Genomic DNA, 14025 nt, shown 5'->3' with positions numbered 1-14025 from the left:
TAAGTGTCCTGTCGTGCTATGGTGTCTTGTTGCTGCCTTGGTTGGCAAATGTAGTGTAGCTCCAAACAGCAAGACGCTCAGTCGCAAATAAAACACATTCCCAGCCATAAAATGTGCAACGCTTCTCCGACGCTGTCAGCCAGGAATACCGTTCGTAGTTGCTGGACTGAAAGTGGCGCACAAATCCTTTTCCTGGCTGGGGCTGAAGCTTTTCTTGAAATGTACTTCTCGAGAAATCCGTTTCTCCTCCTCCTTCAGCCATTGAGTGTTAAAAAAAAGAAAAAGAATCTACACCTAGCAAAACTCTAAAAATGTCATGTCAATGTCATAACTTCTTACATATCTTTCATCTTGAACTCTTACTACTACTACTAAGTTCTGCTAGCTAGCTTCAGCTTCACAACAGTCACGCAAGCCCACTGAACAATCACATGTTAATGCTGAGCTGCACGTTAATGCTGACGTAGTTGTAGGCCACCTAGAAAGCTCTGGCACGTCAAAGAATACGCCCAACATGTCAAACTAAAAATGTGATTGGTTGAAGACTATAACAATCAACAATATCGTCCCCATTTACTTAAACTGCAATGGCTTCCTAGCGGGCCTCGGGCCTCTCTTCTTACCTAGAGAAATAGGGGCTATATCTGATTGGATAAAAGCTACTTAAAACAAGCTGCACTGGAAGCAGCGCTGGAAGAAGAGCAACCATCAGATAATAATCTAATGGAAAAAATAACTGATGTTAACGCTTTTCTATGTTAGTTTAATCTTCCAAACAACAAACTATGAAATATGCGTTGTCGGCAGTTAGATTGTCAAGATGAGAAAAATAACCACTACCTGAGGAGGTACATTAGCAGGATTGTGTCCAGTTATCTAACATTGTAGTTCCTTCAAACAATCTATGACGAAGAAGTGCATCAGAGGGGATATAGAATTGGTTGGCCGAGTAAAAAATAAGTAGAAATAAGTTATGCATCAAACCCTGCATTAACGTACACAACTGCTAAAATGACAAGCTAAATTGCTTAGAAATTGGAATACTGAACCCAGGCGAACACAAACTCAAACAGAGCAAACTCAAAAGCAAACATGCACACAAAATGAAAGGCCAAGTTGCCAACTTTGGGTTTTTGACCCCTGTCACGCGACTGTGACAAATCCGCAGGCTCTAGTCCATTTTTTTACCAGGGACAATTTATCCAATGAACATGAAGAGGTGATGGGATTAAACATTTTCAGACAAACCTAATTTAGGAATGCTTACAGGTAAGCTCAGCGTTAAGTGCAGCACAGTGGGACAATGGGGGCGTGGGGGGTTACTTGTAGATTCCAAACCACAAACAACTGGAATTTGTTCAAGCGAATTTGTTCAAGCGCTGCTTTTCCCCCTGCTGAACCCCACTGTGCATTCTTGGAACAGGATCAATAGATTGAGTGTAATTATTGTGCCTGTCAGCGGAAAAATAGAATTAATTTGTCAGCAGTCTTGGCATGGTGTCAGGAAATGTTTGACTGTGTGACCTCTGGGGCCCCGGCAGGAGTGTGACACCAAAGGGAGGGTATATAAACGTGCCACAGCCTGCCTGCAGTAGGAGACTGTCTCTCACACTCACACACACACACACACACACACACACACACACACACACACCTCCAGCAGAGACAAGGTAAGACGGAAGGCCTTCCAGTGAGCGTACTTTTACTTTGAAATTTTCGCTATTCAGACTGAATATCCTTAAATCTAGATTTGCTGCATTGCTTGTAAACGGAATATCATTGGGTTTTAGACATAACCTTGGAACTCTTGAGAAATTGTGAGGTTTTTTTCTATCTTTTTTTTTTTTTTTAACTAATATTTTACAATATTTGAAAATGAATAAAATTAAATAAAGTGGTTAGCTGCATCCTAATGTCAAGTAGAGAGATCAAATGTTTGGTGCCATGTCGTCTTTTATCTTTGCATTTGCATTGAGGGGATCTGGACTCATGACCTTATTGTTTCTACAGCTCTGGATGTGTTTACCTTACTGGGGGAGTATTCTGTTGTAAGATATACTCAGATGATATAATACAGCCATCTGCTCTGTCAATAATTCACTTTCTGACTCTCCCAACAGATGAATCTTCCAGTTCTGCCCTCCATACTGCTGGTCATCTCTACTGTCCATGCCTTCCAGTATACGGAGCTTGCGCAATACATTGACAGCCATCAAGAGGAATATGTGGAGGTACAATATAATTCTTCTTCTTCCTTAAGCAATATGTTTAAGAGTCCAAGCCCTGAACTTTCAGAGTCCAAGCACTAGAGACGTCCAATTTACACCACAGATTGTTAGTCCCATAGAGCAACCAGATATGGTGTGACTGAAAATGATACCGCATTGATGTCAAACACACTCATGTGTTAGACTAGGATCTGTGATACAACGTTTTTTTTACCGTTTTTTACAACGGTGATTCCTGCAGGAAGATAAAAAGAAGAATTTAGCTATTCACAATCAGACAACGGTGATTCCTGCAGGAAGATGACACTTCTCTTTATATCGGTTAGACTAGGATCTGTGATACAAATATAACTGACGTGATGTTTAGAGTGTATTGTACTTCTTAATTAAGCAACATTAATGAGTAGTGAACTCGAGAAAATTAAATAAATGTTAAAAAAAGATTAAAGGGCTTTTCATTTCCAACATGAATACTTTTCTGTTATTTTTATTTTTAATAGAATACCTTTTTTCCGCTATTGTCCTCGGAAAGGTCACATGGTCAAATAGAAAAATAAAGCTGGGTGGACAATATTGTGTTTTTACAAAGATGAACAGAACATGATCATCTTTACAACATTTCATTAATATGGTGGCTTAAACACATTCATCTTGTCTCAAGATACTGCAGGAGAGGGGCCCAACTTGTTTAAACTATGTTTACACGCTTAAAAAAAACCCACATTATTTGTCTACCTGAATATACCTGTATGATGGGTATAATTGTCATATTTCACAGTTTTTGGGTTGGTAGGCACTTTATATACCCAAATGTATGTGCCGGAGCATTGAAAAGGAGAGTTTTTCATGAATTGTCCCCTTTAATTTGCTTTTATCAAAGCAGAATTGTAATCAGTTGTAAGTGCAGTTGAGTCATTAGCCCCTCTCAGCCAAAAGGTGGCAGTATTAAATGCAACAAGAGGGCACATACTGTACAGCTTTGCCTCTTGTTTTGTTTTGTTTTGATCTTAGATTGCTTGACTGAAACTAAATCAAGAACACATTTTAATCATTGGACCCTCGTAGTGTGCAGCAGTAATGTAGTATATTTCACAAGATGGCAGAAGGATTAGGCTCTCCGCTGATGTTTTGAATGCTCTGTCTGCATGTGTGTGCTTCAGGCTCTGCGGGACTGGGTTGCAATCGAAAGCGACTCCAGCAACGTCTTGAAGAGACCAGACCTGCACCGCATGATGGAGGTGGTGGCTCAGAAGCTGAGGCTCATGGGAGGGACTGTCGAACTGGTGGACATCGGAGAGCAAGAAGTCAGTGACAGGGCCGACTCTATGCCTTAGTGAGATATTAAAGCTTTACAATGTAATCGTTGCTATAATTAGTTGGTAAATAGTTTGTATTTCAAACAGCGATCTTGGCTCATCCGGGAGGGCGATAGCAGGCAAACAAGCTGGTAACTTCAAAAAGGAAGTGGAGCGGTCAGGACTAAATCCACCTCCTCATTACTGACTAAGACACATGAAAGCTGCTTCCAAAACTCATTACGCATTTTATGATGTTTGAGGTTCGAACGAGAGGTCAACATCCTCAGCTTCTCGCCACTAATAAGGACCAACGTAGCATGCATTGTTACTGCAGTATATTGTCTAAGTGAAGAGTAAAAACAGTAGCTGATGACCTTTTCAGATAAATTAAAAAAAAAGTGTGCTGAGCAGCAGCACTTTTCTTTATGGAAGCTTAATGCGTTCACTTAAGGAAAAAATATTTGCCCTATTTTTCTGACTTAACTAGATCTTAAAATTCCTGTGAGAAGTTCTCATTTACTCAGTGGTGGAATCTAAGTACATTTACTCAAGTACTGAACTTAAGTACAATTTTGAAGTACTTCTCTTTTAGCATTTCACTTTTATATAATAATGTTATTTATATAGCACCTTTTGAAAATAGAGTTTACGAAGCGCTTTGACAGACAAAGTAGCAAAAGTAAGGCAATAAAACAGAAAGCTCAACAGTGAGGCCCAGCAAGGCAAAACAAAAAAGGTAAGAGTTAAACCCTGATAAATCAGTACAGTATATGAAACGATAAAACCAATCGATGCAACAAAAATAAACAAATAAATAAATAAAATAAAATAATTTAGTAAAATGAATAATAAAATAAAGCAGTAAAGAGACGATATCACATAAAGGCCAGTCTGTAAAAATGCGGTTTATGAAGTGATTTAAAAGAAATCTGTCACTGATTTGCTACTTTATACTTCTATTATACCACATTTTTTACTGCACTAAATTTATTTTTGTAGAGTTAGTTACCTTACCGATTCAGATTATTAATACAAAAGAAACCAACTAATAAGTTATGATGTATTATTATAGATCAAACTATCTGGTGGCATATAGCCTAGAGTAATTAAAATTAGCCCCACCTTGACCAGCTTCAACATTAAAGTGACGGACACATTAATGCATCAACAATATAATCCAATAATAAAATATAGAATATTCTGAAAGGGCCACTCTGCATAATAAGTGTTTTTACTGTTGAAACTTTAAGTATATCTGAAATGCACGGCTTTTACTTGTAACAGATTATATCTATATTGTGGATTTGCTTCTTTCTCTAAGCACTCAGATCTTTTACTTCATTAAGTAAAAGATCTGAGTGCTTCTTCCACCACTGCAGAGCTCGATTTTTCATGGAAACAAACTTGTCCTACCTGTTTGGTTTAATCCAACATTGAGAAATCTATGGAGAATGACCTGATTGTCTCCACCACGTAGCCCGTCTGAATGCATTTCAGATGCAGCATCTTATATACTTGAAGCATGGCAACGTCTGTAAAGTCCCAGGGTGCCTGCGCAAACTCGACAAACCAATGATATTACCATCATACTTAAAGACACAGGTATCTCCCAACATCACACACCCAAACCAAAATAAAACGGGATTATACAAAACATTTTTGCTTCCAAGAAATGGAGCTCTCAAATAGCTTCTCTTGATGTTTTGAGGTACCTCCCTAACTTAATTAGGGAGAGATTTGAGAAATATACACACAGATTGAGATTGTGTAGCTAATGGAGTACTAGTTAGGTGGTATACAACTGTTGAAACACTTGTTGCACTTGAGAAAAGTGAAAATCCCAATGATTGAGGGAAACTGCAGCAGTTCGTGCTGATGCTAACTCACCTTTAAATTGTCCGCAGCTCCCCGACGGGCAGACGTTAGCGTTGCCTAAAGTGGTGACAGCTCTGTTTGGCAGTGACCCAAGCAAACACACGGTATGCATCTACGGCCATGTGGACGTCCAGCCGGCTAAACTGGAGGACGGCTGGGCGACGGACCCCTACAACCTGACTGACATCAATGGTAACAGCCTTTAATTAAGCTACTCAGCACACCATGACCAACTCATGCTGTGCAAACAAACATTGAACAAACCCACAGAAGTCATAGCATAGTGGCATACATGTCCTACATAGTCACAGGCATACTCATCATTCATTTACTTGCAAGAGTCATCTGCTGAAGAGGGACTGGCAAGATATTCCTGAGCTGCTCAGCCTTTCTGGCCATCTGGCAGCCATCTTGGTTTTGAGGAATTTGTGTTGCACTTACAACGGCTGGCCAGTGGATGGCAGTGTATGGCTTGATGCAGTAGGGTCCATTGCAGTGGCTGCTGTGCTACTTTTGCCATCAAAAACAATGCATACGCAAGCAACCACTACAGACCTTCCTTTTTGTCAGCAGTGGATAGTTTCCCTCAGTTGTCAATGAAATTGTTCTGTTGTCATTATGACCTCCGTATGGAACTTCAGTCACGTGATAACAAGTGGTTAGATTAGACTAGATAAATTCAATAATTTAATGTTCGATTTTGGTCAAAAGTGTAATGCAAACAGTGTGTTACATCCAAAACTAAACAGGAAAAATCAACCACGCAACAAAACAGTATTACAAACATTTTTATATATACAGTATATATAAGCAGCTTTTCCGTAATCAATTTCACCGCTTGTTGTCACATTCTGTACTTCACTTCATGTGAGCACAAGTCTTAAAGCACACCCATACTTATATGATGATTCTTGTGCATGCAGGTAACCTGTATGGAAGAGGAGCGTCGGACAACAAGGCCCCAGTTTTAGCCTGGATCCATGCTGTGGGGGCATACCACGCCCTTAGTATGGTGAGAGAAAGTTCACAATACCGCCGTTGTATTGGGTTAGTTTTGCATTCCGCAGATAACAGAATCAAATGTGTGAGTGGAGTGTAAGCTGCAGAGGCAATGTGACCTCAAGTGAGACCAAAGGACAGATTAGAGCACTCCTTTGCAAAAGCGCTGTAAATTGAAACAGAGAGAGGCAAGATAGACTAGCGAGAACGCTAACACTTTCTTAAAATCACAGTTTTATGCAATATAATGTGATTTTGAGTTACTCTTAAGTGGTCATTGTTAGCTTTAAGTAATGTGAATTTTTTTTTAAATATGTTAAAATAATTCTTTACCTCACATAAAGGAAACAATAACCACTAATCTTAATTTAAAATCAAATTGTAAAGGATTATAACAGTGATTATAATCCATTATAAAATGATTACGATATATAACAACTATGGGAAATATACTATGATCCTTGCAAAAAAGAATCTGTCAATAACAATGCTGAAGTATTATGATTATTGTTGTATCATGGATATTTATGACATCTATAATTATACAGTGCTGTAAGCAAGTTATAACACATAAGCAGAGATGGGCAGTATTTCTATTACTTGTATTTGAAATACGTATTTCAATTACTTTTGAGTATTTTGTAATTTGTATTTGATAGGGCCGATAAAAATCTAACGTAATTTGTATTTGAAATACTCAAAATACTTTCTCCACGAATCAAAAAACAATTCACGAGTTCAGTCTTCAGATCTTCAAGTTCAACGGATTGTCTGTCAAGGTAAATATTTTATCTGAGTGTGACAGATGTCAACTAGCTTGATGTATAATGTATGTCTGGGTCTGGCTACATAGCCTAATGTATATACCTGTACATGGTGATGGTTATAATATCAAGCTAACGATCAATGCTAACATGCTAATGCATGCTGTCTAGGCTAGTGCATAGCCAGTGTTTAGCAAGTTAACTTATCCGTAGAGTAGCTAGCTATAGGAAGAGGGAGATTGGGAGCTTGTATGTTCATGATAACCTTATCAAGAGACATCTGACCATCTAATCTCACTGTATTACAAGTTATGCTGTATCTTCTCAATGTGAATGTCATAATGCCATATCAATTACTGGCAGATAATATAGTTCAGTTAGCCAGGCTATGACAGTAGATGTCCTTTTGTTAAAAAAACAAAATAACATTAAATATCCAATTTATTTTATTTAAAAGGCATATTATGAAAGTATTCTTAGTTTTATTATTTCATACATTCTACAGTTGGCCAGGTGGACAACATGTCTCAGTACGGTAATTTATATAGGCTCCTTACCTGTGTACAACTGGTTTTAATTCTATATTTTGCTTTTATAGTATACATAGGCCTAATGTGTGATGCTATTCATATGTGATGAATATTTATTCATTCATTTATTTATTCTTGTTGATACAAAACCAAAGTTTATGGGGTGTTAAGTCCCATTAACAATATATATATATATATATATATATATATATATATATATATATATATATATATATAATCAATCAAGTTTTTGTCTTTTAATAGCTTTGCTTAGTGACACTGACATGCTGTGACTGTTCTTCCTTTTTGTGGGGTTCACCAGAGCTTTGTGTACATTATATATATATATATATATATATATATATATATATATATATATATATATATAGCATAAACCTGAATGCTCTGCTATACCAAATTGTGAGAAAACAGAAAATCCAGAAAAAAGTATTTCCTATATTTTAAATACAAAATACATGTATTGTATTTTGTTACATTTTCTGGCACCAGTATTTTGTGTTTTATTTTAATACATTTATTTGAGGGGTATTTTGTATTTTGTATCAAAATACATTTTGATGTATTTTTGCCCATCTCTGCACATAAGTATGTTCATAAGGCATTATAGACATGGCTGTCACAGAAAGAGTTACTGCTAGGATAAACTGCATATCCTCAGGCTTGTGAGAGAGAAGAGCTGAGCTTTGACCAGACTGACTTGCAAAGTCACTGCGTTTTTTTTGCAAAGTCACTGCAGCAGTCTGTTCCCACCATCCTCGCTGCCATTTTATCTTGTGAAAAAAACAACACAGAGTTGAATATGCACATCAAAAGGCCTCAGCCAGATGCTGGATGCATTAAGGAGAGAGAAATTGTGTGTGTGTTGACTAGTTTCACACGTGGCTAGTGGCTCGGGATTTTAGGTCTGCAAACCCTGCTGAAACACCATTACACATTTTTAAAAAGGCAATGTCAAAAATAAAATCTGTTGCAGACATAGACTGTGTAAAATAAGTGGATGTAGTCATCGTGAAGGCACCCATTGGTTTGTGGACTGATGTATTGAAGCCCCGACTTGGGCGTTTTTTGCCGTCGTCATCTTTGATTACGGCTGTCGCCATGTTTTTTTTTTGCAGCCAATGAACAGAAGTTACCATATTTGGAATGCGAAGGCGTGACATAGAGACACCTTATACGTCTCTGGTAGTGGCAGCCACCTGTCAATCACAGTAAGCCCGCCCTAATGCATACTCGGCTTTATGGTCTATTTGACTCTAAATGGACCATAATTTACTAAATGAACATCATGCTGTATTGAAGAAGACTTGAAACTAGAGATTGAGACCATAAACTCATGTTTATAATGTTTACTGAGGTAATAAATCAAGAGAGAAGTAGAGTCATTTTCTCATAGACTACTATACAATCAGACTTCTTTTTGCAAATTGAGGAGTCACCCCCTGCTGGACAGTAGAGAGAATGCAAGTTTTAAGACACTTCCACATTGGCTTCACTCGGAAGAACTAGAGTTTTGCAGATGAGATTCTCCTCCAACAGCTCATGACGGAGTAGCACTGTCTGTCCCATCTGTCTACCAGGAGCTGCCGGTAAATGTGAAGTTTGTCATCGAGGGCATGGAGGAGACGGGCTCTAACGGCCTGGACGCCATGATCCTGGCACAGAGGGACACCTTCTTCTCTGACGTGGATTACATCATCATCTCAGACTGCGGCTGGCTCAGCAGACGGCCCGCCCTCACCTACGGCACCAGAGGCAACTGCTACTTCTTTGCTGAGGTTGTGTAGCATTACACACACACACAAGCACACAAAAAAAACAAAACACAAATCCAAACTGAAATGTTTACTTTCAAATACGTATTTCCTAATTCTTTGGTCACATGTGTGTCATTCAGCTCTTTCATGGTGCATTTTCAGGTTCAAGGACCTAAACAGGACTTACATTCCGGTGTTTACGGAGGCACCGTGATTGAACCGATGACTGACCTCATTGGCATTCTTGGTGAGTGTATTTTTTAGGTAGCGCACATTCATACATTCATTTATTCAGTCACTCACAAGAAGATAAGACTCTGGACCAAGCCTTGACAATATGCCAGGTACCCGCAGGGCAAAACATTTTAATTCTATTTTTTAATCTTTATCTAAAATGGTAAATCTTATGACTTGCATCATGTCTTTATGAAGACCTGACCAGAAAGGCAGGATAAGGTTAGCATTACTTTGCATATTTCCTATTGTCAACAAATACCATGAAAAAAAACAGCTCTCAATACTTCCTGACTTCCTGACCCTGTCTGTGGCACTCAGCTCAAAGCCCACTGGTTCCTACTGAAGACATAAATCTAGTGTAACGTAATGTCACCACTCTGTAGATGATAATGAATCAAACCTACTACACCAGCTAATGGGGCACGGACCACACAACAACTTTTGTAGTTGGTAGTCACCAACAAAGTGTGCTACTTACATTCACCTACAGCGGGAGAGACGTTGACCTAACATCAAGTTTAAGAATGGTATGGTCCACTTTAGGGATGTCTGATATCGCATTACAAGATTCTTCCAGTCATGAATATGGACAAATATATTCTAATACTAAATTACAACTACAGCTAAGTCAGGTAAGATATTTAAATGTTTTAAACCCCTCGACATGTTGTTTTTACATGACTGTTTTGAGAAGAAATAAGTTAACATTTTGCAATGGCGGTTGTATCTTACAGTAGTTTTTTCTTGGGGTTCCCAGTCGGTAGTCTTTATATGTTGGAAGGATGAGGGTTAAAATCACAACAAAATTCTTCTTTTGTAACTTTTTGTCTTAGACACACTGATCAGCCCCAGCGGTAAGATCCTGATTCCAGGGATCAGGGAGGCCGTGGCTCCCCTCTCTGATGAGGAATGGAGAATGTATCAGGACATCCAATTTGACTTGGACAACTACAAGACCAAGATTGGTGTCAGCCAGCTCATGTACACCAATAAGGTCAGAATATCGAAAACTGTAGAAATAATCTGCGTTAAAGGCAAGGTGGACACAACAAGATGTGTGATGGTCATTTTTTGTTTCCTGCAGGTGGACTTGTTGGCCCACATGTGGCGCTACCCCACTCTCACCATCCATGGCATCGAGGGGGCCTTCTCCGACCCTGGCACAAAGACTGTCATCCCTGCTAAGGTTACCGCTAAGTTCTCCATTAGACAAGTTCCCAACATGGACCCCGCTATGGTCAAGAAACAGGTAAAACAGGATGTGAATTCTCTGCTTTGAAAAAAATAGCCAAATAATGCTGTTTTTTTAGAACAAGCCAATATTTTTTCTCAGAAAGTACTTCTGCTCTTATCTTGTTGGTTTGATGCTTTAGGTAACAGATTACCTTCACTCGGTGTTTGCCAAGCGAAAGAGTCCCAATAAGCTGAAAGTCACAATGGTGATAGGGGCGAAGCCTTGGCTGGCTGACACTCAGCATCCTCTCTATGATGCTGGGAAGGCTGCTGTAAAGAGAGGTACAGAACACACCATCACCTCTCATTAAAGTCCTACCACCGCATCACAATCCTCAGAAGATCTTTCACCGGTTATCTATTTACAAGCTTATAGCGCTGTGACTGAAGTTTAGTATGAACTTCTTAATCTGCAAACTAGCCGGATCATAGTCTCGTGCGGGGCATTCTGGTCTCATGGCCAGTCCGTCTGAGCTGTGCCTTAGCAAGCAGGGCGGGGATGCTGGGAATATTGGCCTGCCACTTGATCATCAATGGTTACCTCAGACATCTCCATTTCCTGGCATGGTGCTGGTAGACTTTCACTTTTGTCTCCTGCTTGATGCCGGTCCTTTCCCATACCTAGTTACGTAGACGTCCAAAAAGCTGCACAAGCCTTGACAATCCTAATGGTGCAACAGCACAAGACCATTCCAAGGTAACTCAACTTGTTGTTTAAAAAGATAGTGGGCTCAGTGTAAGGTTTTCCAGGAGCAGGTTGGTACAGTACATTTTTATGTTTAATTATTTGGCCGAACTTGAGGAGAAGTGGCCCATACTAGCCAATAGTTTCTTCATTTGAGTCAGCAATCAGGGCACAGTCATCAAAAGTTCTCGAACAGTGACCACCTCCACATTGGGTTTGGCTTGCCTTGGCACTTAAGGCTTCACTGGTCCCTTTAAGACTCTGACTTTGTCTTGCATAAAGCTGCATCACTGACCTTTTAACTTCATGTTAGCAATGTAGACTGAGATTATTGGCCAGGTCCCTGCTGGCCCATCCTTTAAAGAAAAAGATGTATTAAAACAAGTTTTGACACAACCTTCTCGAGGCGGTTATCTGACCTTACACCAAAATCTTATGGAGGTGGTTTTCTGTTGTTGCCATTTATTACTGCTTCTGTCTTCTCTTTTATGACTCTTACATTGCTTTTATATTTCGTGTTATATGCCTCTATAGTTTGATTTCAGTCCTTTGCTTTGTTTTAATCTGTGGTAGATAACTGAGTCATGTCCATTACACTATAATATAAAATGTCCTATCTTGCCCAGTTTTTGACATGGATCCTGATCTGATACGTGAGGGTGGGACCATTCCTATCGCCAGAACCTTCCAGGATGTGACGGGGAAAAGCATCATCATGATGCCCATTGGTGGCTTTGACGACGGGCTGCACTCTCAGAATGAGAAAATGAGCAGGTTTCACACATATTTCCTTTCCATTTCATTTTTACAGCAAGTTTTAAATGTAACCTTTATTAGTTCATCTTGCCTGTTGGGTCTGTTGGAGTGTTAATATGAGCACAAGCTACTGGAGAGAAGGTGTGATTATATCAGTAGGTAAGATGCAGGCATGTGGACCTCCAGGGCTCACGCGTCTTATCTTTTAATCATCCGCATGAAATGAAATAATCCGATCACCTAATATTCACCGTTATGACTGCAAGATGATAGGGAGGCCAGGATAAAATGAATATAATTAAAGGTAGACATGCAAAAACAACTAAATAGAATATGATATAAATGAGACTTGCAGGTTGTTCCATATATGCTTTTGTCATTGAATGTCTCCATCAATGCAGCAGATTGTCCAGTCCAATGTTCTGATTTTTGTCTGTAAAAAATTCTGCTTATTAACCCTTGTCTTTTTTTAAACTTTTTTCTCCCAGGTACAACTATATTGAGGGAACCAAGTTATTCATCTCCTACCTGAATGAAGTATCCCAAATTAATAAGACCAGTGTGTGATGTTTCATTTCATAATTAAATGAACCCCTAAAACATTCCAGCTACATGTGAGCTGTCAATGACACAAGAATGTTTTTATATTTTCACTCTCTTTCATCCATTTTTCTGTGTTGCCAAGCTTATATTTATCTGCATCTGTAAAAGATCTATCTATCTATCTATCTATCTATCTATCTATCTATCTATCTATCTATCTATCTATCTATCTATCTATCTATCTAGTAAAAGCTGTACAATGCAACAATTGTGTACTATTTTTAATTATAGAAAGTGTCAAAATGTTCCTTGATGAGAGTTAATAATGAGACAAAGACACAGATATTGTTCCTTCAGTCACAAGACGTTTATTTACCACTCAAACATTTACAGTACTAAAGACGCTTATAGGAAAAGGGATTTCAGAGCCAAGACTGAAAATCTAGGTGGACGAAGCTGTACAGAAGGATGTGGTGCTGCCAGCAGTCGCTATATGTATGGACAGAATCCAACCATTGTCTGATGCTAGAGCACTCTTCCAAGACAAAGCCCTATTCAGCCAAATGCATATGATTTACTATGCATGTCAACATTGTTCAATCAAAATATTGCAAAACATCTCAACAAGTATTGTAATCTCGAATTTAGCTCTTATAAAATGGTGATGTGGCATGTGCCTTAACCATTAGGCTTGTTTCTAGAATCAAGATCCTTCTTGGCCTCTTTTTCATCAGCCTCGGTACTCCAAGATGCTGGCACATATTTTAAGAAAGTGAGGAGAAAAAAACACTGAGCATCTGTGACATTGTGTGTGACGTCATTGGTATTTCAAAAGACAGAAAATAAGCTTGACTAAAAAATGAATTTGCAATGGACTCAAATGAGCACACACATTTTTACGCAGTTATGGCACACGGAAAATTCGTAGTCACACTAGAAATAATACAAAGAAACAGTATCCACTTCCTACAAATACAATACTTTGCAGATCGCGGTTACTTACAACTTTTACTTGTACCATACATCTTAGCAGGAAGCGGTGGGGAGGAACCCTGGTGTTGTGAAGAAGCCGTGTCTCGACACCTCAGCGGCCTGATTCACA

At 38.9% G+C, this 14025-nt stretch overlaps 1 protein-coding gene across 1 annotated transcript; it reads left to right on the top strand.

The window, feature by feature from the left end:
* The first annotated feature begins 1574 nt into the window (after positions 1 to 1574).
* On the top strand, positions 1575 to 13140 carry cndp1 (carnosine dipeptidase 1). Its single transcript, XM_068735536.1, has 12 exons — positions 1575 to 1670; positions 2121 to 2231; positions 3389 to 3532; positions 5431 to 5593; positions 6325 to 6413; positions 9293 to 9490; positions 9632 to 9716; positions 10540 to 10700; positions 10791 to 10955; positions 11080 to 11221; positions 12251 to 12398; positions 12869 to 13140. Exons 2-12 carry the CDS (start codon positions 2121 to 2123, stop codon positions 12945 to 12947), a joined length of 1485 nt encoding a protein of 494 aa, XP_068591637.1. The 5' UTR covers positions 1575 to 1670; the 3' UTR covers positions 12948 to 13140.
* Positions 13141 to 14025: the final 885 nt, after the last annotated feature.

The sequence above is a fragment of the Cebidichthys violaceus genome, unplaced genomic scaffold, assembly GCF_023349555.1.
Source record: "Cebidichthys violaceus isolate CVI_PGR_0920_01 unplaced genomic scaffold, fCebVio1.0.p SCAF_7, whole genome shotgun sequence".
Classification (NCBI taxonomy): domain Eukaryota; kingdom Metazoa; phylum Chordata; class Actinopteri; order Perciformes; family Stichaeidae; genus Cebidichthys; species Cebidichthys violaceus.
Note: the sequence above shows the minus strand (reverse complement) of the source record. Positions and strands in the feature narration are given on the sequence as shown.

What these genes read in the sequence shown, in the direction of transcription:
- cndp1 (XM_068735536.1), top strand. Translation starts at nt 2,121, where the DNA reads ATGAATCTTCCAGTTCTGCCCTCCATACTGCTGGTCATCTCTACTGTC. An exon ending in ATCAAGAGGAATATGTGGAG is followed by an intron (nt 2,232 to 3,388) that starts GTACAATATAAT and finishes TGTGTGCTTCAG; the next exon opens with GCTCTGCGGGACTGGGTTGC. An exon ending in CCGCTATGGTCAAGAAACAG is followed by an intron (nt 10,956 to 11,079) that starts GTAAAACAGGAT and finishes TTGATGCTTTAG; the next exon opens with GTAACAGATTACCTTCACTC.